The sequence below is a fragment of the Diadema setosum genome, chromosome 16 (assembly GCF_964275005.1).
Source record: "Diadema setosum chromosome 16, eeDiaSeto1, whole genome shotgun sequence".
Taxonomy (NCBI): domain Eukaryota; kingdom Metazoa; phylum Echinodermata; class Echinoidea; order Diadematoida; family Diadematidae; genus Diadema; species Diadema setosum.
The window spans coordinates 21,410,014-21,435,339 of record NC_092700.1 but is presented as its reverse complement, the minus strand read 5'-3'; the positions used below and the strand labels follow the sequence as shown (position 1 = coordinate 21,435,339).

Here is a 25,326-nt window from a genome sequence, read left to right as displayed (position 1 = left end):
TCTCGAGGAAAGAATTTGCTGAAGTGATAGCACGGAAGGACGTACCATAAACAGTGACGGTAAAGCTGCAGGTTGCTACGTTGCCATAGACATCGGTGGCAGTGTATGTCACCCTGGTATCGCCCACTTGAAAGTTGGTGCCTGGTTGCTTGCTGAGGCTGATGGAAGGCGTGCCCTGGTTGTCGGTGATGTTAGGGGCCTGGAAGGAGACCACTGCCGTGGCTGAGCCTGGATCAGTTGTTGTGTTCAAGTCACTGGGACAGCCACGAATAGTCGGTGGAGTTTGATCTGAAATACAAAATAGAGAGTCAGCAATGAAGGATTTTAACAAAACAGTTTCTGAACAAAGGGAAGTCTTTAAGGCCCAACCAAGCCCATTGCTGTTTTACAACAAGTACATGTGTTTGTTGGGGTTTTTTTTATTTCCACGTGAGAAGAGTATCATGGCTATTGAGTAGCTAGCTGGTACATTTTCATGCCTGGATATGATCAAAATAAAATTGCACACATTGGTATGACACCTCATGAACCTCAATAATGTATTTTTGCTGCAAGACTATTGAAGCATGAAAAGTGCATTCTAGCAATCTCAAGCCTACTATCATATCAAAGTTTCAGCTCTGATGTTATGAGAGATATATGCAGTGAGAAATCTGGAATGCCAAGTGACTCTCACCAATAACGGCAACAACAAAGCGGCAGGTCTCCACGTTCCCAGCCAGATCCTGCGCCCTGTAGACCACTGTGGTGAAGCCAAAGTCGAAGGTGGACCCGGGGTGGGTCGAGACGACCTCAATGACGTTGCCCGAGTTGTCGGAGATCACTGGCGGCGTCCAGGAGACATTGGCCGAGGTGCTGGCGTCGCTGATGTTGACCGTGATGTCTGCTGGGCAACCGACAATGAGCGGCCTCTCTTCATCTGTTGGAGAAAGTCGATGCAAACACAAGCAAACCATAACTTTACACAGTACTGGCATATAGTGAAACCTTGTTACAAAGCAGTCAAGATACATGTACAACAAGAAACCAAGAGACCAAGGTAATTGTCACAGATTGTACATGTAGGTCCTTGATATTACAATGTTCAAATATACTACAAAAAAGATAGGAAAATCATACATCACATACATGCACATGTACTTGTCACCGAAACAAAGCATATTGATCTAACAAAGCAAGTATTTCAATGTGACAGGGCAGATGTACTGAAAATCATTGGAAAGAATTAAAATTACAAAAAAGACTTGAAATCATTGTCAAATGACACAAACCTCTGATTATGACATTGAATGAGCAAGATGCAGTGTTCCCTGATGGATCGACCGCTGAGAAGGTCACTGTAGTCACACCCACACTGAAGTTAGATCCACTGACAATGTCTGAGGTGACATTGAGTGGGCCAGTGTTGTCCGTGGCAACCGCATCAGTCCAGGAGATTGCAGCCACTGCCAGTCCAGGATTTGTCACATTGGCAATGTTTGGTGGACACATGATTGTTGGGGACTCATCATCTTGGAAAAACAAAAGAAACCAAATTTGTGTGACTTTTATTAAAAACATTAAACACACGCAATATAAATCTATCACATACATGTACTTTCTACGACAGCAATAACGTGTTTGCATGGAAAAGTAACTAAAAATAACACTACATTTACAGACCAGCAAGAACTGCTATCTTTCAAGACATGGTATAAAATATATACCAGATAAACAACATTAGTCTCCTTCCATTTAGAGTTGGAGAAAATTATCACCATCTTCCAGGGAATAGGATCATGATTGACTGTGAAACTTTACTCACAAACAAAAACAAATCAAAGATACAGAGATCAAACAATCAAATCAGATGATTCAATATTGGAAAGGAAAAACCTAACACAATGGACACAGAATAAACATTTGTCATATTGAGCTAGCAGTACCTGTTACAGTTACAGTGAAGAGGCACTGGGCAGTCAACCCAGACTCGTCCACAGCTGTGTAGTTAATCACATGGACCCCTATCGGGAGCGTGACAGGTGGATTGATGTTCACGTAGGTCGTGAGACCCATCTGGCCCAAGTTATCTGTGACATTGGGTGCCACCCAGCTGACGGAGGTGTTGGTTAGGCCCATGTCGGCTGACTGGGTGATGTCGGAAGGACAGCCGGTGTACACTGGAGGTTCATTGTCTGTCCGGTGAATAAAGGTTATATTCAACTCATTACAAACAGGAACAGTAAGTCAATAGCATTCATGTATCCTGGCATATCATTGTGCAGCTAGAATTTTCTTTCATTAATTTGTTTTCCTCAAATAAACATGAAGAACAAGGAATTGTCCAAATATTCCTGGAGTCATATACATGTAAGATGCAATGTTGCCACTAGGAACAGGTTGAAATAGCAAAAAAATCTAGCTACAGAAAGTATGCACAAAAATAAAAAATTTGAAAATTCTAATCCAACATTTTCTCAACAAGGCTTCTTGCAGCTTTTTACATGATTCCACATTTGTTCTTCTGTCACCATGTGAAAAGTATGCTTTCACATTATCTGAGTGAGGCTAAAACCAACCTGTGACAGTCACATTAAATTCACAGTATGCTGTGTTCCCAGATGAGTCTGTGGCATTGTAGGACACTGTCGTCGTTCCAAGCGGGAAGGTATCGCCGGGAGAATAGTCTGACTGGACAGTCGGCACGCCGGCATTGTCAGAGGCGATCACTGCCGGCCATGTGACCACACCGTTGGACAGGCCTGGGTCTGTCACCATGGTAATGTCTGATGGACAATTGACGAAGACTGGCAGCTCCGCATCTATCATCAGACAACATGGAAGGAATTCAAAGTATAAGTGAATAGAATTGGACTAATCATACCACAACTGTAATATGGATTGTATGAGAAGACCCATTGATAGACAGAAAGGCCCAAAATCACAAAACAGGTGGTTTATATTTTGACCAGTTTATGCAAATTTCTTTTACGTGTGACAGATGTGTACACCGACAGATGTCCAGTAGCAAACACGCTTTGATATGCGCATGTCAAAGGTATGCCTATTTCACACTATTTTTTTGTCTACAGACAAAATCTAAATCAGTCTAAATTTAAACCACCTTTGTGAATTCCAGCCATTCATGTGACCTTACATTATTTTGTAAAATAATCATGCTACATTAACTGCATGCACATGCAATACAAGGGCACTGTGCATCAAGATACAAGGAATCCTTTCATCAGTGCACATTTGATTTATACAGCTGTACCTGTGCTTGAAATGCTATCCCCGTGGTCTTTTATGGTGTTTGTGGGCGTGCTTGTTATTAGTGCACATTGCAAAAATGTGATCTTTCCAGTGCTATCACTGCGGAAATTAATTTATACCATCCAGTCACATTACAAAGCTTCTTACCATCCTTGGGTTGGTGTACCAGTTTTCATGCCTGTTTCCCTGTTCAATGTGTGTCTGAACTCACAATCATTTTAAGGACATTTTACAATTTCAGAGAGCACTCACATGTTCACTAGCATTTCAACTTTGATAACCAAAAACTCAACAGAAGGGTGCACATAATTTTCTTAAGCATGACACCAATTTTGCTACATGTAGCTGAGGACTGAGCTACTTGTAGTGGCTTATAATTTTTCCTTCTTTTTTTTTTTTTTTTAAGGAAAGCAATAATAAAGTCTTTAAGAATGGAAAGTTCCCCACACTAGAGATGTCCTGCACTTTATTTTCATTTCCATTTTTCCTTTCATGTAGATTCTGAATTACATAAGTGCAGAAAAAATGACCAGACAGGACCTGGTCCAGTACAAACTTGATACATTTTTTTCTCTTTCTTGACATCCCATGAATAAATCATTGTAAAACCATCGGCAAATATGTATCTTTCATGTTGTACAGCCTATTAAAAGAATAGAAAAATACAGCAAAAAATTAAATTATAAGAACACTTCTAAAATGTTGAACCGAACATTGAGTATTACCGATGACAGTCACAAAGAAGATGCAAGCAATCTCATTTCCAGCCTGATCAACGCCAACATAGGAAACCTCAGTGGTTCCTATGTAGAAAATGTCATATGGCTGATGAGAATCGGCTACAGCCACTGTGCCGGCATTATCGTTAAAGACAGGCACCGTCCAGTTGACACTGGTGGAGATGGATCCCACATCAGCAGGCAAGGTGATGTTTGAGGGGCAGTCCCTGATTGTAGGTGGCTCGGCATCTGAAGAAAACAGCAGCAAAAGAAATGAGCAAACTCCATCTCTCCATATATCAGAATAGACCTCAAGAATTTTAAATAACATTATTATTTTGACATCTACCATGTACAAATCTGGTATCCTAAAGCAAGGTATGATAGATAGTATGTTATGAACAAGAATATTGCAACTTAATAAATAATATTATAACAACATCGCATCAATGTTACAAGCACAGAACAGAGTATGAAAGCAAGCTAGGAGGACATTAGGACATCAAAATACCTGAAATTGTGACAGTGAATGAGCAAGATGCAGTGTTGCCGGACGGATCTACTGTTGAGTAGGTGACGGTAGTCACACCCACACTGAAGTTAGATCCACTGACAATGTCTGAGGTGACATTGAGTGGGCCAGTGTTGTCCGTGGCAACCGCATCAGACCAGGAGATTGCAGCCACCGCCAGTCCAGGATCAGTCACGTTGACAATGCTTGGTGGACAGGTGATAGTTGGTGATTCATCATCTACACGAAAAAAGATTGAAAAAAAAAATCCACAAATATGAAAATGATCATATTTTTTTTTTCTATATCGTTTTTTATATTATAGATTCCACTGCATCAGGTCAAAACCAGGGCCCTGTTGCATAAAACCCTTACCGCTGGACTTACCACTCCTTTCTAGCGGTAAGTCTTCAAATTAGCGGTAAGTTTTATAATCCTTGATGCTGATTGGCTGTGACGCCTAATTTTGACGGTAGATACCATAGAAATTCAATGGTAAGTTTTATGCAACGGGCCACAGGAAATGTTACAATCATTTATTTTGGAACTGCAAATCTTGCTAATATAGTGACAAAAAAGGAGGAAGAAACGTTGCCATGACAAATATCCACATCCAAAATCAGATAAGGTCTGTTATCAATCCTTGTTAGAAATGATATACACGTAATACTAATGTTAAATGAGAAAGGCAGTGTAAGATATTTGTAACGTGTACATTGTTGTACATATGCTCTAGTCACTCACTGGAAAATAAAGTTTCCATTTCCAAAAACCCTGGAACCATCCCCTGATCATACAATGTACACATACCTGTTACTGTCACTGAGAAGATACATTCAGCCACATTCCCTGCAGAATCCACAGCAGTGTAATTCACAGTGTAGGATCCTACACCGAGCACCACAGGCGAATCAAAGTTGGATGACACTGTGACGTTCCCGGTGTTATCGGTAAACACCGGTGTGATCCATGACACTGTGGTGTTATCGCTTCTGGCGTCGGCAGACACACTGATGTCTGATGGGCAGCTAACAACTGCTGGACTCTCGGTATCTATTTGGTTGCAATCACATATAATGATAGTGACAAGTTTGGGGGGACGTTGCTTATCAATATAGCAATAGGTCCACATCTATACCAGGTACAGTCTGTACCTGCAATTTCAAATTTCCTTTCATTATTATTTTTTCCTCTAAGCATATTTCTAATAGATAAGGAAATGACCCAAGTTTACAATATGTTCTCATAATAATGTAACTGATGAAGTAAAATACGATAATTGACAAATTGCCCTACACTGACATGAAGAAGCATTGAATTAATCAGTGTTTTAAGTAGTAGCCATCATGAAATAATTATGGGCATACAATGTACATACTCGAGCAGGATGACCATGATTTGATTTTTTTTTTTTTTAATCATGGCTACTACTAAACACTGATAAATTAGGTGCTCATTTACATTGATGAAGGGCAATTTGTCAAAGAGTTGCATGTAAAAAACAACTCAATGCAAGAATTTGAATGAAATACAATGTACGTAGGATGGTTCGGAAAAACAAAATCATTTTCAGAAAGTAGATGGTCTACAACGTGGTTCAGAGAAGTACATGGTATAAAAGACTCCTCTTCAGAGCATCTTTTCAAGCTGCATCCAAAAAGGTTTATCTGTTACTCCTTGCACCTACCTGTCACATTGACAAAGAAGGAGCATTCAGCGGTATTCCCTCCCAGGTCAGTGGCATTGTAAACCACCAAGGTGCTGCCAATCGGAAACATTTGGCCCGATGTGAACGCAGACGTCAGGGTATCAACGTCTGTGTTATCGACTGCAGAAGGCAGAGTCCATTCCACCACTGCCGTGTTCACATTTGCATCCGTAGCCACGGCGATGGAAGGTGGGCAGAACGAGAATGTTGGGTTCTCATCATCTGAAGGGAGAAATAACATTTTAAGAAAGTGAAGTTTTCACATTGCATAATGGACTAACGGGAAGCAGAAAGCTAATGCTTGAAGTGTAATGTGGCATGACCATACACGTTCGTAACTCCAAGTCTAACTATGTGAATCAAAAAAGACTTCACTCCATCTATTATGCATGGGGAAGATGTCTATATATACATTATAGCACAGTAAAATACTGTATACGCTGAATATATTTCGCGAGGTTTTTATTTTTGCGAATTTCGCTAGTCGGGTGCTATTCGCGAAATTAAAGACACGCGAAAATATTGACTCTGATCCCGATGTGAATGTGACGTACGCGGGTACACTTCTCCGTTCAGTGCAGGACTCCACGATTGTGAATTTAACCATTCGCGAAATCGTTGGGAATTCCGGATTCGCAAAAATTTAGACTCGCGAAATATATGGCGTATACAGTAGATACTGGCATCATTACAGTTCAACAGGAAATACAACGTAATTATGTACCTTTGAGTCACAGAAGTATATGAGCAGAACCTAGGCAGCCCCCCGAAAAATAAAACATCCAAAAAAGTTGCACATTTAATGAGATGACAGCCCCCCCCCCCCCCCTCAACTTAATCTAAATGCTTCAGAGCAATATTGGTGTGTACATGTACACGATGTATGTTGACAGGTAATCTATGTACTGACCTGTGACAGTGACAAGGAATGTGCACTGGGCAGTATTGTCTGATGGGTCTACAGCCACGTAGTAGACAGTGGTGACTCCAAATGGGAAGGAGCTGCCAGGGCTACGAGTACCAGCAAAACCAACAGAGCCGGTGTTGTCCGAAGCGGTCGGTTCCACCCAGGTGACATTTGAAGCCTCGTCCGAGCCAGCATTGGTTGACAGCGTGATGTTGGACGGACAGTTGGAGATTGTTGGTGCCTCGTTGTCTGTTTGGGGATGAAAACATGGATACACAAGACTAGTTTTCACAGGATGATCATAGGAGACAAATATCAGGAGTAATACAGGAATAAAAATCAACTTTGTTTGCCATGTGCATTAGATAATGGCTTAATATCACCAGCTGACACAAGCAATGATCTTTTACATGTTTTTTTTTTTTCATGAAGTATTTGTTTTCAGCAAGCATCAGCATACATCACGATCAAAGCATACACTGTACAATTATCTGATGAGGGTGAAATCACTCTTAACAATGTTTTTCACATTTCCCTCCTGTATGTGTGATTTGGATAGATATCAGGGGGGAAATAGCACTATAACATAAGACAAAATGTATACCTACCCATTCCAATGGGACGCCACCCCTCTTCATCAGCTAAGAAGGCATCCGATTTCAAAAACAAAACATTGAGGTTAGAATCCTACACCACTAACATGACTCAGTATATCCTACACCACTAACATGACTCAGTATATCCTGGAATCTAAATTCATGGAGTTAAAAATCATCATAAAGCCAATCTAATGGCTCGTAAAGAGCAAAATGAAACAAGGCATGAATGAATGGCTTACCAATGACAGTGACATAAAAGATGCATTCTGCAGTGTTTCCGCTCGGATCGGTCACGATGTATTCCACTCGTGAGGAGCCCACCATGAAAGTATCATTGGGGCTGTTGGAGCCAGTGATCTCCACCTGTCCCGAGTTGTCTGATGCAGACACAGTCCAGTCCACCTGCAGGGTGGGGCTACCCTGAGGGGTTGCAAGGCTGATGTTGGCCGGGCAGGCATCAAAGACGGGTGGTGTGGCATCTAATAGCGACAGGGATGGAAGATATCCACACATCAGACTAGGCATGACAGAATTTCCCCGATTTGACAATCAAAGGGTGGATTGTCGCAATAGTACAATTACACACGTGGAAACTAAATGTATAGTACAGAGACATAAAGGGCAATCTCTGCAGTAACTGGTGATGCATCAGTTCACCCATTGGCAGCAACATTTCTGATGCAGTATGAAGTTTGCACATTGCCTTTAAGCTGTTCCGTACCGGAACCTGGTGACCTGTGTATTAAATCTATGGGCATTTCAGAATTCAGTATGGAACGAGTTAACTTACTCTCCCCCTTCGGTCAGTCTATACTAAATTTGTCTCAATCAACTCTCTAGAGTGACAAAGAGGATGAACTATGGCCTGTATTGTGTCCTCCTACAAGTAGTATACAATCGTTAAGGAAGCCAACATATACCACAATTGTAGTTGAATGTTATTAATATCTCTTTAAGCTGTGAGTATTGCACAAAGCCCACTTCAGAAGAGGGTGCATTTTTGGTCTTGATTTTGTTAGGCATCTCTTGAGCTAAGTAGAGTTGTAGCATGCATTCATTAACACTCTACAGGTTCTGCTGGACACTCTGTGCACACATTATCAAAATGTCAAGAGTTCTATTAGAGGCAATATTTTTTTTACAGTATGTACAATTTATATATCTCTGAGATATCATGGCATATAAAACAATATTGGATGATAAGTGAGTTTCCTACCACACAGGTATGAAGAACAATGAATGTCTGAACCACACCAAGTGATCCCTATTGTCGGTACTTACATTGAAATGTAAATACGTAAGAGTTTTATCCAACATTTCTGGGCTTACCTATGATTGTGACATTGAAGGAGCAGGACCCTACATTACCCAGAGCATCCTGGGCAGTGAAGGTGGCCACGCTCCGACCAATGGGGTAGTACTCTGGAGGGAAGCTGGTGATGTTGACCATCCCAGAGTTATCAGTTACCGTAGCAACTGGGATATACACAGAGGTGAGAGGCGAAGAGGCATTGGCAAAGGCGAATGTCTCTCCTGGGCAGTTCAGCATTGGGGACTCGTCATCTGGAAGTAAAGAGAACATCGATTTATATCATCAAAAAATATCACGAAACATAGGAGGCAGCAACAGTGTATACTTGGAGCAGAAAAGTTTGCATACTGTGACAGCCTAAGGTTTGTTTCCTGTAGGTGCGTATTCCATGTCAGTGCTTAGATTGAAGAGAATTACATTGTATTATGCTCTGACTATAATCAGGACAACGATACAAGTCAAAGTGAGACTATCACACAATGAGAACATGAAATATCACTTCACAAACACAGTACTATGACTCAACTGGGAATTTTTTTTGTGTGGTATGATAGTAGGAACTGCCATGATTGGTTGAAACTTGCATGTAAACCACAACTAAGATACACAGAACACCTTCAACCAACGATGGTGACACTGTTGAGAGCCATGACTCGATGACTGAAATGACCAAATATAACAAACTTCACACTGATCATTCAATAATAACAACAAAAAGTACAGCATTTGTAATGCACCATCGATCTTGTGGTCTATCATGAGGCGCAGCGGGACATACGCTGTTGAGAAATTCTAATAAGAAGCAACCTAGGTACGAGAAATTACAAGTGCCACTTTTTTGAAGAAGAAGAAGAAGTAGAGAGATACATGTAGAATGGAACCTTTACCTGACACGGTGATCGAAAATGAGCACTCAGATGAGAAGCCAGCCAGATCAGTGGCGACGTACATGACCTGATAAACCCCAGTCGAGAGTACCAGGGGAGGAGTGTGGCTGATGGAGATGGTCAGGTTGGCCGACCCAGCATTGTCCGTGATGGTGGGGACGGTCCAGTTGACAGTGGTGTTTGGTAAACCGAGGTCGGTGGTGGTGCTGATGTCAGCTGGACATGGACTGATCACGGGCGCCTCATCATCTGCAAATGATTCATTACATTTGGATAGGTTTATTGTTGTTGCATTATTGAGTTATTATTTTTTGTATACATGTCATTCGAACACTTCCTTGAACTTGAATATAGTCATGATTAAATAACAACAAAAAACACTACATTTCTATTTTGGCTAATATGAGCACAGACATGCATCACACTTACCAGCTGAGAGCAGATAACGTGATAATGGATGAATTACATGTATTTAAGAATCTATAACCTTAATTATGATGAAGGTACATAAAAAAAAAAAGTTTAAAGGTATGGGATACCTTTTACAGACCTCTCAAAATGCAGCAAAAACATTAGATATGAACCTCAGGGGACTTGCTTAGGCCACTGCTTAGAAATTTGGAAGTCAACAGTTATCTAAAATTTGAATAATGCACAAAACTCAACTACTCAGTAGTTCTGTGTGTCAGCCACACTTACATGTAAGCCTTTTTGTTGCAGTCTTCTGTATTTGTTATAGACACAAATCTAAAAGTACAAGAGCTGATGTATATAGAAATGAGGCTTGTGTTGATGAACTTTCTTCACAAAATATACATGATGAACACACATGCAGTGCATGGGTCTGCAAAGCTAGCCTAGTAATGTACTGGAATTTACGGTGAGCCCCGAAAAAAATTCAATTCAAAATCTAACGGTCAAAAAAAATTACTTAATGTTACCTTCCACTTTCAATACTTTGTGGGAGTTTCTAAAATGATAGTCTCTTCAACATACCACTGTATCTATACAACTCTTCATTTAAGGCATGCAAATGGGATTCCCTACCTTTAAGACATAAGCTTTTGTTCCCCTTTCTTCTTTGCTCAAGGAGAAGATGGACACAAATAACACCAAACAGAATTTAGTCATGCACTGTACCTTACTCTCGAACTTAATTTGAATGTTCTGTCTGTTAGAGTGTGCTTTTCCAAACCTCACACACACTTTTCTTTCTACAATTATTGGTACATTCCACTTCCCAAATACATTGTATGTTCTGTCCATTTACAATTACAAAGAACGAGCAAAATCCAGACCTAAGACCTGTTGAGGACAAGCTTACGTATTTCACTATAACACACTTTTCACAGACACATGCCCAAATCTGCTCTGGACAAATCTTCAACAGGTAAAGCAGAGCTAACAGCTTACCATACACATATACAGAGAATGAGCACGATCGAGAATTTCCAGCCCCGTCCACAGCGGTATAGGTCACTTCCGTTGTCCCGATGCTAAAGGCATCGCCGGAATTGTAGTTGGATGTCACGGTGGGGGTGCCCGACTCGTCCGAGATGGCCAAGAGTGACCAAAAGACGTTGGCCGTTGGAGAGCCAGGGTCAGTGGCCTGAGTGATGTTGGCTGGGCAGGACATGATGTCTGGCTTCTCGGCATCTGCAAAATATGTAAAATTGGGTCATACCTATCAGTCACAGCCATTCTCTGTATTACCTTTTATATACACAATGTACCTCATATATAGAATCCTCTCATCTGACTGGTTAAAAGGGGAGTCATGAAAATAGCTGTGCCCCACTGTTGATCAAAATGACGTCATGATTTACTGTGCCCGGGGCACAGTTGATTGACTGTGCCCTGTAAATACGTTTGGAGACAGACAGTCGCAACCCCGGGCCGTACACATAGATCACATGTACGCACCAATGATACGACCGCTGCGCTGTTGATCAGCGTTGTGCCCTGTAAATACGTTTGGAGACAGACAGTCGCAACCCCGGGCCATACACATAGATCACATGTACGCACCAATGATACGACCGCTGCGCTGTTGATCAGCGTTGTGCCCTGTAAATACGTTTGGAGACAGACAGTCGCAACCCCGGGCCGTACACATAGATCACATGTACGTACCAATGATACGACCACCGCGCTGTTGATCAGCATTGATTATCTATATTTCGGAATCTATATTTTCAGTATATAAAACAAATAATGACAGCTTAATATTCGGGGCACAGTTAAAATCATGTAGGCCCTCGGTGATGTGAAAACCATAATTTTAACTGTGCCCCTCATAGCAGTCATTATTCGTATACTATTTTTTCTGGCAGCAAAGCATTTTTTTTTTACAGCCCTCCAGGGAAGAACTATTGGTACAATGTACTTGTATAGAATATCTACTAACCACTATGTGAGAGTGCACATTTGTAGTTAGAATAGAAAATTATGATAAACAGGGTTGCTATCTGTTAAAACCTACATGTACTTCTGAACCAGCATATCTGGTTGTGCTCCAAGGGTGTTTCCAACTGGTTTCAAGTAAAATGCATGTATTGCACATTTACTTCAATCTGTAAAAATCATACACATGTGTATGCCTGACACAAATATCTCTTGAAGATTTGAGATGGCAGATATAAAATATAATATGGGGATGCAACCAGCATGTACATAAGTGGCAAAGGCCTTTAAAAGTATGAAGCCCACATAGTATCAAGGATGTTCTCTTACCAACAACAGTGACCAGGAATGAACACATGTAGCTGTTTCCTGCCAGGTCACTGGCTGTGTAGGTGACTGTAGTGCTACCAAGATAAAAGAGGGTACCAGGGTCGTGGGTACCAACCACTACCAGCTGGCCGGAGTTGTCGGTGATGGAGGGCACCGTCCAAGTGACCTTTGCCGTAACCGCACCAATACTGGCATTTACAGTGATGTCAGCTGGACAATCCATAGACCTGGGACTCTCAGCATCTATTGTCAAAATGCAGATTCAAATATTAAAGAGACAGAGAACATTACGGATAAAATGTACATGAGGTGCAGGAATATCAAACATTATGCGCTCAGAAATGTCAGTATTACATAAGTGCTATAGAAGTGTTATTCATTGTTGTTGTTATTATTATCACTATTATTATTATCATTATTGTTATTATTATTATTATTATTATTATTATTATTATTATTATTATTGTTATTGTTATTGTTATTATTATTATTATTATTATTATTATTATTATTATTATTATGATTATGATTGTTATTATTATTATTATTATTATTATTATTATTATTATTATTATTATTATTATTATGATTATGATTATTATTATTATTATTATTATTATTATTATTATTATTATTATTATTATTATTATTATTATTATTATTATTATTATTATCATTATTATGATTATCATCATCATCATCATCATCATCATTATTATTATTGCCATGCCTAAGTTATTGCTACAGTGTATCAAAGTTTTCAGTCTCATATGTACAGGTCAAGAAAAGACAGGCAAGTAACAGATTGAGAACTATTATCCTTTTTCAGAAGAAACGTAAGCAACATTTTAAACCTTGGGGACCATACACAATGGATTTGTTACAGGGGGCAATGCTTCCATGATGTATTCACTCCATCAATATTGATCCATTTGTGAAAGCCACAAAAATATAAACACTGCAAATTACAAACCACTTGTACAAGATTCGATTCTACAAAATAGCAATGTTGAAGAATGTCAGCATATTATAAGAAACTACAGTGTAGTGCATGACAAACTTGAACAAGGCAACACAAACTGACAGTGTACCTGAAAAAGCTATGACAAAATAGTGCATAACAAACTTGAACAAGGCAATACAAACTGAGTGTACCTGAAATGGTGACAGTGAATGAGCAAGAAGCAGTATTCCCTGACGGATCGACCGCTGAGAAGGTGACCGTAGTCACACCCACACTGAAGTTTGATCCACTGGCAATGTCTGAGGTGACATTGAGTGGGCCAGTGTTGTCCCTGGCAACCGCATCAGACCAGGAGATTGCAGCCACGGGTAGACCAGGATCAGTCACATTGACAATGTTTGGTGGACAAGTGATCCTTGGGGACTCATCATCTAAGAAAGAACACCACAAACGTTGTCTTGTCAACTTCTTGAATGTGCCATTGTATTGACAGTGTACATGGAAATGCATGATCATATGGCAACGGGTATCTGCACATTCAAAATAGGCTCAACAGACAATTGATATTTTTGTGAAGATGTACGTACACAGGTTATTGTCAAACTTTTCACAGTCAAACTCACATTACAGCCTACGCAAAAAGATAAATAATATACAAGTGTACCTTGAGATACATTGTATCTCTGTCTACTATAAAGCATGAAATTTGCAGCTTGAAATTTTCACAAACTGCCACTGGCATTCAATATATATAGTGTACACAAGAACTTTCACATGCATTTTCATTTTTGGAATCTTGGCTCTCACAAAATTTGCGAAATCAAAATGCAAGCAAAAATTTCTAGTTTTACAGTATCTAAAATGCAATGTACAATTGATTGAAGACACAGTGAAAATCCTAAAATCAAATTCAAGGTTGTTTCCCACTGACCTGTAACTCTGACCATGAAGATACATCTAGTGACAAAGCCACGAGAATCGACAGCTGTGTAGTTGATGACGTGGATGCCAATGTCTAGGTCGACGGGCGGAACGTGACTGGTAAAGACAGTGAGATTTCGATCTGCGTTGTCTGTGATGTTTGGCACAATCCAGCTCACGGACGTGTTGGAGCTGCCGACATCAGCCGACACGATGATGTCAGAGGGGCAGCCTGAGATCATTGGTGCCTCAAGGTCTGTCGAGTGTATTTGATGGTAAAAAAAAAAAGAGAGATTAATATGTTTCCTACCCCCAATGTCTGCCTAAAAATGTGAGCTCACTGCAGAATTAGTCGCTTAGGTAAGTCACAGGACAGAGTTTCGTTAAATGCAGACGATCTCTTTCAGTGAACAACGTGTAAATCATTGAACCGTGATCAACACATTGATTAGATACATGTGCAGTGGACGACTACATTGATAGGAGGGGGGCTGACGATATTAGAGAGAGCATATGAAATGTAAGCAATGAATACAAAATTGTGTCAAGATCTGGTGCAATTACAATGAAAAGCATACTAGATTAAGATTTGATGATGACAAAGGAGTCAATGTGACTTAAATGTATGCACTGTACTACTGAACTGCAACATACAGTAAAATTTGATCTCAATTGTACAATGTACCTCATGAGTAACACAAACACCAGCAGTTACTGGTACAGTAATAGGGACAGTCATGGTGTATATCTCAAGTATGATATTGTCTTACATGTGCAAAGTCCTAGTTTTAGAGTATAACATTTCAGAATTATTATCATTACTAGAGCTTAAATCTACATAATCAAGGCACATAATGACAATTATGATTGACTAAAGATATGATCTGAACAATGAATAATAAGGCTCAAGAAATAGTGATGTCATGCCTTTTAAATATACATGTATCATTACATTAAAAGCAAAAAGTTATAATAACCTTTAATATTCATCAAATCTGAACGAACAGATGCTGTAGTTGCGGGGATTTTCTATTCCAGTTAGTGGTAGCTCTTACCTGCAACTGTGACTTTAAATGAGCAAGTTGCCACATTTCCAGAGCTGTCTGTGGCTGTGAAGACAACTGTGGTCACCCCAATGGGGAAACTGTCAAAGAGATTATGTGTCTGGTTGATCTCAGGAGCACCAGCATTATCCGTGATGGTGGGTGGCATCCAGATGACAGTAGCAAAGCGTGAGTTCAGGTCCGTCATTTTGCTGATGTCCGATGGACAGTTAGCAATGATGGGTGGCTCATTGTCTGTAGAATCATTATGACAACGACATGAACAAGACAAAAATTAGAATCATCCTAAGGATGAATATCAAAGAAGACTTCCCAACCCTACTTGGAAACATCATGAACTTGTTATCTGCCATATTATCAGACTGTCTTTTGAGATTTTCTGTACTGAACATTTCAAAACATTTGGCCCTTTCTTGATTTCAAGAAACCTGAATGGGTGGCTGAGCTGTGACTGAGGCGGATCACATGCATTGCGCTCGAGCAATGAAATTGGCTCTTGTCTATTCCTCCTAAACGTTCAGTGGCAATGTGGCCTTATCATTGTCAGGCGACACAGAAATATGGCATGTGTTGTTGATTACCAGCATCTCCTCACTCACAGTTATAACATTGCTATAGGAATACACACGTTTGGATATTCCTATAACTGAGAGGATAAAATGGGTGCAGGTACAATTTGTAGGCTAAGCCTAGTACCACTGACCTTCAACTGTGACATCGAAGGAACAGCTGATCACATTTCCATACAGATCTGATGCTGTGTACGTCACGGTCTTGGTGCCGAGATAGAAGAGTGTGTAGGGCTCATCCGACGCCACCACTACCACAGTGTACGTGTTGTCACTGATGGTCGGCTCAGCCCAGGACACGTTGGCATAAACGGTGCCCGTTGTAGCATTCACGACGAAGCTCGCTGGGCAGTCCATCACCAAAGGATCTTCGATATCTGATGCAAACAGTGATATACAAATACAGTAGATACAATGGATATGCTGAACATACACATGAGATGTGTACAAGAGACATCACGATCCCATAACCCTCACAAACCTATAACTTAGGTCATTATTTGACACAAATGACTTACACTGTATAAAATACCTTTACTGTCCGCTGAAATTAGCAATTACAAAAATTCTTCAAAAATGAAAGGAGGTAGATGGTGCAGTGTACTCATCTGCCAAAGTAATAATAATTTGACAGACTGCCTACTACATTCTTTGCTGTCAAATCATAACATGCCAGAAGCACTACTCTACCAACAGTTTAAATTTATAGGAAGTGAAATATCAAATATACAGATGTAAGATGACACCATTTAAAAACAATGAAAAGCAATGCAAAGTTAGCTTTACCTGTAACATTGACGGCAAAAGAACAACTAGCCTGGTTGCCCGCAGCATCCTGTGTGCTGTAAGTCACTGTGGTGACCCCTACGGTGAAGTTAGAGCCACTAGCCCGGTCGGACGTCACGTTCAATGACCCTGTGTTGTCCGTTGCCACAGCATCAGACCAAGAGACAGTGGCAATGGGCACTCCGGCATTTGTGAAGACATCAATATCAGCTGGACATGTGATGACTGGAGCTTCTTCATCTGTGTTTACAAGAGGAGGGACAGTAGCATGGCTCAATATATTGAATTCCCAGCATTTATTTGCATCACCCTTGATGTATTAAGCAGTAGCACCAATTAATGATACAGCTTTCAAGAAAGGCATGACCTGATGATTAGATCTTCCAGAATTCAGTATAAGCATTTGGATGTGGACTAAAATGATCTGCTGTCAAAGGCCTTGACACTTGACATTTTTCTCTGGTAGCCCATTTGGGCCATCAAAATCTTAAAATTTGACAATTTGGTAGCCCCAAAAAGAAGTGTACCGGTATCGGCCCATCTATTTTGAATATTAGCAGATTGGTCAGGCCAGCAAAAGATCATCTTTTTGAAAATTTGGTGGTCCAACATAAATTTTGAGTGGTCCGACATCAATTTTGAGCGGCCCAACATCAATTTTGAGTGGCCCTGAGCCACCATCAATGTTAAGCCCTGGCTATCACACGGAAAGCTGGTGATATACCTCTTTCCCTTACACATGTTAAAAAGACAAATGAAGTTCGTTCTAACTGCACCAACGACAGAAAATGTATCACATACCTACGACAGTGATGTTGAATGCACACATTGCTGTGTTCCAAGAGTCATCCGTGGCAAGGTACGTGACTGTATATGTACCAAGGTCAAGGACAACAGGTGGGACATAGTTTGCCGAGACATTGACACTGCCAGAGTTGTCTGTGAAGACGGGAACCATCCAGGACACAGTCGTGTTGGTAGATCCCGTGTCCGAGCCCAGCACGATGTCGATGGGGCACTGGTCATAAGCAGGATTTTGGGTATCTAAGAGGTAAGACAGAAGGATAATTACTGATCATGGATCTCTAGAAATCTCAAGAGCGAGAGACTTAGAAGCCTTACAGATTCTCATTCACATCTGAATATCGTTACAATCAAGTACAATTACTAATGAATATTTACGACATCAGAAGGAAAAATATGCACTAATTTTTTTTCTCTGCACCTGTCACCACAGATTTCAAAGCTAAAAACTAGCACATCAAAGTAATTCAGCAAACTGACACTATGTCATTGAACACTCTTTATCACATGCTATAAAAACACAGCAGATTTCGATGAGAACTGATCATTTGACCATTCCAGCACCTAGAGAGTGACCAGCATATGGAATGCATGGACAGAGAAGACAGGATGCTCTTAAGCATAACAAGAGGTGTAAGAAAGGCCAACATCTTATCATTGCATATATATTCTTTGGGACACATTGTAGAAGCTTCGATTTGGCTACGAAGTGTATGCCTTGCACAGATTGCCAAGGAAAGGAGAGCACCCACCTGTGACGGTGACTGTGAAGGAATATGAATTCTGATTTCCAGACGGATCGGTGGCTGTGACGTTGACAGTGGTCATTCTAATGGGGAAGAAATCCGTCGTTGACGACAGCATCTGGCCATTGCTCGTCACCATTGTGGTAAAAGAGCCAGAGTTGTCCGTTATTGGACCAATATTGTATCTGATGACAGCCCCAGCGAGACCAGGATCAGCCGTGGCGGCAATGTTCATGGTTTGATTCTGGAACACTGGAGCTTCCACATCTACCAATCGAAAGATAATCAAGAACAAATCATGACTCACTGGGGAAATAGCATGCAGGACAAAGCAGCTGTGCTTGAGTATGGATGCATTGCTTTAACCCTATTCTAACTGGGCTATTTGAGACCACTTTTTAATGAGGGGGGGGGGTCAATTTGACCCCCCCCCCCTTCAGATCTCGGCCGCTGATGGCGCGATTACCGCAAAATGTTGCCTAGATATAGAGCCAGATATCAACTCCAAGATTACACAGTCATACAATCCAAAAATATTGATTTTCTATTTTTAGTAAATTAATTATGCAAATTTATGCATGAAATCATATTCTCCCCTGTAACTCCATTAAAGAGACTGAAGGATTTTCTAAATTTTTGTGTCAGAATTCCTCAAGACACATTTAACAATTTTCTTGTAAAAAAATAGCACAATCAAAAGCAATTTCTTTTGTTTTTTATTGTTTTGTTAATTTCTTATGTATTTCATTGTTTGTTCAACCTTTTGTTTTCTATTGTTTTTTTCCCAAAATTTATTGCAGGCACTCTTTCAAGCTAATCTACAATAGAATTTATTAATTTCAATGATTTAAAGTTGAAATAATCTAATTTATGTCAATTTAACAAAAAAACACAATTTGCATTGGATTTGCATACGATATCATGAATTAGAGCCTTTTTCGGGTTGACATGCATATTCAAAACATTACGTAACATCAGAACGAAGTATCCGAACGTCACAAATTTGGTCTCAAAACATGCGGGAGACTTCAATGAAAAAAGTCATGAAACGACGCGTCAAAATCTGTGTGCGTTGCAGAATCATGGCGTGAAACGTCGAGGGGGGAGTCAATTTGACCCCCCCCCCCCCAGTTAGAATAGGGTTAAACTTGTCACAGGTGTTTAGCAAATGCGATAGCCCAGCTTTGATTTTGACTGTGGATATTGAGTAGAAATTATATCATTGCAGCAAATGTCCTACTCTCAAATTGAATGAATTGTCTCACTTTTCCCCCTCCAGTCATTGTTTACCTTTCTGCAAAAACCGATTAAAAAGTCCATATAAATTCTGAGTGATCGAGACTTTGGCAATGACATCTAACCTTTGGCCCTGATGCCCACAGCACAAATTGATCTCTATGTATTGATTGACGGGCAGCCTGTCGACAGCTTGTGAAGAGTTGCAAGTTAGTATTGGAAATAATTAACAAGGTTCCTCTTCTCGTATCAAAACTTACCTAAAACAGTGACGGTGAAAAAACAGTTAGCCTCATTGCCATAAGCGTCCGCCGCCGTGTAGGTAACTTGAGTATCTCCAATAATGAAAGAAGCACCAGGGTCTTCGCTGCCTGACAAGGCGACTGTCTCAGTGTTATCAGTTGCCGTGGGCTCCATCCACGTCACGTTACTTGCAGTAGGGCTCCCTGCATCTGTCGTCGGGTTGATGTCTGATGGGCAGTTGCTGATGACTGGTATCTCGGTATCTAAATGTCAAAAGACAAATCACAGAAATTATTTGGGTATTGACACTATAGATGACAATGGTGATGATGTGGATGATGAATATGATAATGAAAGGAAAGCTTGTGATTACTGAGGCAATCACCATAATCATCAACCAACAGCAATAATGACACAGCCAAGCACCGACCAGCATGTTCTGGCGAAGTTGCCAACATGATCACAGTGTAGTTTTCATTCATAGCATGTAGGTTATATCCTTTCAATGCATGTATTTTAGTTTGGAGTGTCTTGCTGTTGGCAACATGTGGCTCCAAACATTTCGCAAGATTCCCTGCTCAAACTCTTAGCCATTTCAATCAACTACACCATTTAGGAGAGAGTGAATAAGTTTCCAACTGAAATGAAGAAGAGTGTTCGCAGGTTAGTATTCTGCTATGAGAGCTCCTCTTATTTTCTCACCTGAAATTGTGACGGTGAAAGGGCAGCTAGCCACGTTCCCAGCCATATCTATAGCCGTGAAGGTGACCGTTGTCATGCCGACACTGAAGTTGGACCCACTGGCCACATCCGAGGTAACCGTCACAGAGCCGGTATTGTCCGTGGCAACGGCATCAGGAAACGAGATGGCAGCCTCTGGCAGGCCAGGGTCCGTCACATTCACAACGTCCGAAGGGCAGGTAATGTTGGGCGACTCCTGATCTGTTGGGTTACACATGTACAGGTGCAAGCAAGTCAAGAAAATAAGGGGAGTTGCACATGGAGTTCAACCTGCTGAGGACAAGTCCTGAGTATACTCATGCAAGTGTCTATGGGAAATGCGTGCTGTAGCAAAATCAGTCCGTCCTTACCATTCTGTCCTCATTGGGTTAATTCAGGCGTTCCTTAGATTTCTCTTGCTATGTTTGGATGTCGTGTTTGATTGAGCTGTGGATTTTTCTTGTGTAGAAAGCTTTTTACATTTGATTTGTCAGACTATGAATAGATGGGGAATTGCATTTCTTATTCTGCCGGGGGGGGGGGGGGGGGGGGGGGGAGTTCAAAAGTGTATTTCTTGATTTATTTTTTTTTCAGAGAGAAGTTTTAGGTGTTGTCATATTGTGGATGAAATTGAATTATTGCTACAGCCAGGAAAGAAACTAGTAAATCTACTAGCTTATCATGTGAAAGCAAACATGCTCAAGTAATATCAAAGCTACAATCTGTGTTCACCTACAATTTACTAAAATGCTGTCTTTTCACAAAACAGTTCACTGCAGATTAATATCTTGATACAAAACTACAAAACTTTACCTAAAAAAGTAAAATAAAGCAGTGGAATAAAGTAATATACATGGCCTTAATCAACGTACCTAGGACTGTAATGGTGAACTGACAAGTCGCTACATTGCCAGCATCATCCGTGGCGACGTAAGTCACATTGTATGAACCCAGGTCCACGACAATCACAGGCACATCGCTCGCCGACACGTTGAAAGTGCCAGAGTTGTCTGAGAAGATGGGCACTGTCCAGTTGGCCGTTGCGTTGGTGGAACCAATGTCCGCCGCCAGTGTGATGTCACTTGGGCACTGATCATACATTGGAATCTCATCATCTGAAACAGACACACAAAGGTTAGAAAATAGTTTATCAAACCATCTCATGAGAAGAAAAACCAAAAAGAGATTGCAAAGACATAAAATGTATACTATGACAGTTCTGTCCTACCTCGAAGCCATATATTGCCGAACTATCCAAATTTGAGTCATATAAACATTTTTTTTCAGTTTAATGCAACATGCATGGAGTCTTCATATGGATCAAGCTTTGAGATAAGCACTCATTCATCCAGCTGAGAGATATCCATTAACAACATTGCACTGATATCAACATACCCATGTAACCAAATGGATATATTCAATCACTTCGTTCGGGAAATAATCAAACGCTTTTGTCCCTACTTGCTACCTTTGGCCAAAGTACGGCAAACTGAATAACCTGGAAGTTTAGTCATTTAAAAGAGGGCTAAAACTTTGATGTAAAATATGGGGACTGCTTGTGTGTCATCACTAATGCCACCTACAACATGCATTCTTGGCGTGTGTTTTCTAGAGCAAATGCATCATATAAACAGTTTTGTTACAACTGTTATACTCAATTTCTTATAATTTTAGCATTTATGAAGTATGGGTATGCATCATGGGGAATGCCAATTATTGTGTCATAGTAATGCAGCACTGTAAAGAGAGATTCCTGACACTCACCAACAATGGTCACTGTGAAATTGCAGGTCACTGTATTGCCCGATGCATCCGTGACAAGGTAGGCAACATCCGTTGAACCGATCGGGAACGAGGTGTTGGGGGAAAAGTTTGATGTTATCGTTGGGACACCATCGTTATCAGTGGCTACAATGGATGGCCAAGTGACCACACTGGAGGCGGAGCCTACGTCTGTTCCCATGGTGATGTTTGATGGGCAGTTAGTGATGACAGGGTCCTGGGTATCTGTATTGGGTGAGATGGGAGGAAGCATGCACTCTTCGTTCAGATGAAATCGCAACATAAAAAAAAGATAGTCGCCAAATAATTGTATGCAATAATCTGAGGAAACTGCAATACAAAAGGTCCTCCTGTAAGATTTTCAACAGCATCGGAAATGCATTTCTTGTGTATACACATTCATGTTTATCTGTGGCCACAGTGGTTAGGCTGAAACAAATGATTACTGTCTATATAGTGTGAATGTTACTGAAATTGCTAAATTCAGGCAATGATATTTCAGATTTTCTTTACGGGTGCAAATTCAATCAGTTTTAGCTCAAGTACTGTTCAAATCTAACAAATCCATTACTTTTTGCTCTCTCTCCTCCACCATATTACGATGTTCACAGTGTTCCGCCAATAGACTTTACCTTTATTTATTCATCCTTTATTTATCCTTTTTTGTGGGGAGGAAGGGCGTTTCACATATTCTGCAGAGTGTCATCAAATTCTTTTGTACAATCATTATTACTGCAGACCATGTAAAAGCAAAGAGTGATTAATAAGATGGGACTAAATTACGAAAACAGACTCAAATGTGACTGTACGTTGACTTCTGAAAAATCAGCAAACATGGTACTGTGGTGTTACTAGGTCCTTAGGACCTACATGTACAATGTAGGACTCTGACCCGATCATTCAAAATGTAAGTACATGTACGATAAATGTATTTTGAAATTTGTAATATGCCCTGAAGTGGAAATAAATAAATGAATAAAGTTGATTTACCAGTTATGGTGACATTGAAAGAGCAGCTGGCCGTATTTCCTGATGGGTCGGTAGCTGTGACTGTAACCTCAGTCTTGCCAACAGAGAATCTATCTCCAGATGAATGGGTTGAGGTGATGTTGGAAGAGCCAGAGTTGTCGGTAGTTGTGATCGCTGGCCACGATGCTGCAGCATCGGCGACATTGGAGTCAGCAGATAGGGTGATGTCACCCGAGCAGTTCAGCAGGACCGGGGCTTCTCCGTCTGTGCAATGCAGGAGGTAGATTATGAGATATGAAAGATTAATTGGAACAAAGACTTTGAGACATTCTTTTAACATGGTAGGAATTGATAAAAGCTGATTTTGTGCTGCATTATATACAGTGCAGATAGTACACCTGTTATACTCGTTTCCACGAGCAGCATCAGTTTACAAATTGTGGGTAACTTGCTGAATCAAAAGGCATGATTTTGCCTGCATAACAATGTCCTTGCATTACTAGTTGTATTATAACGGTCATCAATGGTATGGTAGTTTCTCATGCAATATGCAAACACAAATGAGAGAGACCGAAACCAAAATCCCAAATGATTTCCAGATACATTTCTGTATCAAAGCAAACATGGCTTACTCTAAATTCTGAGGAGAAAAAGAAAACCAAACAATCTGTCTTTGAAATAAGAGTTATGCAAGCATTTGTTGGACATTATGACATACATGTTAAATGACACATTACTACTGAGTTATGGTTCATGAAAGAGAAATCAATTATTGTTGACATTACAGGATGTAGCAACAATTTCCATTGACTTCTTGTCAGGCCTTTTCCAAGGCACTAGAAATTGCACCTTTTTCCATACAATAATGTTCTAGATCCTCTAAAACAAGAATATAAATTAGCATATCAAAATTAATAATTACCCTTCAGAGCTGTATGTAGGGCATGCAATTCTGGTTTATATCCGGAAAGGTTATCGTAAACTCACCATTTACAGTAATGGAGAAGTCGCAAGAGGCCACGTTGCCCGCTCGATCGGTGACGTTGTACATCACCAGTGTGGTGCCAATGTAGAAGGGGGAGCTGTTGTTGGCATAGTTGGACTGGACTGACACCACCTCCATGTTGTCAGAATATGTGAGGCCACTCCACGTCACATTCCTATAGTTGAGCCCTGGGTAAGTGTTCACCACGATGTCCGCGGGACACATGACGAAAGGATCGACCGAATCGTTGCCTGCACAGTATCAAACAAGAGTTGAAGCTATGCCATGAGCGCAACTGTACCGTTTTCCTCGATGTTTGTTACCTTCTACCGTATGTTTTTAATCTGTGCTTGCATAATATGCATGATGTAATTCTAAAATGTGACCAAAAAATGAAGAAAAAAATCAGAGAGTTTGGATTTCACAATTATGTAGTTGAAGTTTGGGTTTCACAATTATGTTAGATGAACAATATGATTTTGATAATGTACACCCACCGTAGACATTGAGTGTGAAGCTACAGTTCTGCGAATTTCCAGACTCGTCAACAGCAGTGTACACAATCTCATAGGTTCCTGGGGAGAACAGGGTTCCGTTGGCATAGTTTGAAGTGAGTGCAATGTTTCCGTTGGAATTGTCTGTCACCACTGGCTGAGACCACTGCACTGAGAAGTTCCCAAAGCCAAAGGCTTCCTGGTCAGTGGGGCAGTAGCTGAACACTGGGGCCTCATTGTCTGTCAAAACAGAAGAGAGAGAATACAGTAACCGTACATGTCTGTTGAACTCATCGGTACCTGATAAGCTCTAATACTATTATATACATTTCGCACTATACATTATGCATAAAATATTAACTGGTCTTCTACGTACATACTGGTAAGTGATTGGTCATAATACAATCACATGACT

The 25,326-nt window shown here is 40.5% G+C and overlaps 1 protein-coding gene across 1 annotated transcript in view; it reads right to left on the bottom strand.

Annotated features, from left to right (window-relative positions):
• Positions 1–25,326, bottom strand: part of LOC140239697 (uncharacterized) — a 119,652-nt gene that overhangs the window by 44,895 nt on the left and 49,431 nt on the right. The window contains exons 40-68 of the mRNA XM_072319520.1: positions 24,915–25,151; positions 24,420–24,668; positions 23,454–23,696; positions 22,446–22,688; positions 21,554–21,796; positions 20,664–20,903; positions 19,979–20,224; positions 18,489–18,749; positions 17,734–17,976; positions 16,933–17,172; positions 16,281–16,523; positions 15,569–15,811; positions 14,524–14,769; positions 13,784–14,023; positions 12,629–12,871; positions 11,309–11,551; positions 9,896–10,144; positions 9,026–9,259; positions 7,936–8,175; positions 7,101–7,346; positions 6,170–6,412; positions 5,293–5,535; positions 4,483–4,722; positions 3,978–4,220; positions 2,559–2,801; positions 1,926–2,174; positions 1,272–1,511; positions 677–919; positions 46–288 (exon numbers count right to left, since the gene is read on the bottom strand). Of these exons, the coding sequence (XP_072175621.1) occupies positions 46–288; positions 677–919; positions 1,272–1,511; positions 1,926–2,174; positions 2,559–2,801; positions 3,978–4,220; positions 4,483–4,722; positions 5,293–5,535; positions 6,170–6,412; positions 7,101–7,346; positions 7,936–8,175; positions 9,026–9,259; positions 9,896–10,144; positions 11,309–11,551; positions 12,629–12,871; positions 13,784–14,023; positions 14,524–14,769; positions 15,569–15,811; positions 16,281–16,523; positions 16,933–17,172; positions 17,734–17,976; positions 18,489–18,749; positions 19,979–20,224; positions 20,664–20,903; positions 21,554–21,796; positions 22,446–22,688; positions 23,454–23,696; positions 24,420–24,668; positions 24,915–25,151 (7,059 nt within the window). The remainder of the gene's footprint in view (positions 1–45; positions 289–676; positions 920–1,271; positions 1,512–1,925; positions 2,175–2,558; positions 2,802–3,977; positions 4,221–4,482; positions 4,723–5,292; positions 5,536–6,169; positions 6,413–7,100; positions 7,347–7,935; positions 8,176–9,025; positions 9,260–9,895; positions 10,145–11,308; positions 11,552–12,628; positions 12,872–13,783; positions 14,024–14,523; positions 14,770–15,568; positions 15,812–16,280; positions 16,524–16,932; positions 17,173–17,733; positions 17,977–18,488; positions 18,750–19,978; positions 20,225–20,663; positions 20,904–21,553; positions 21,797–22,445; positions 22,689–23,453; positions 23,697–24,419; positions 24,669–24,914; positions 25,152–25,326) is intronic.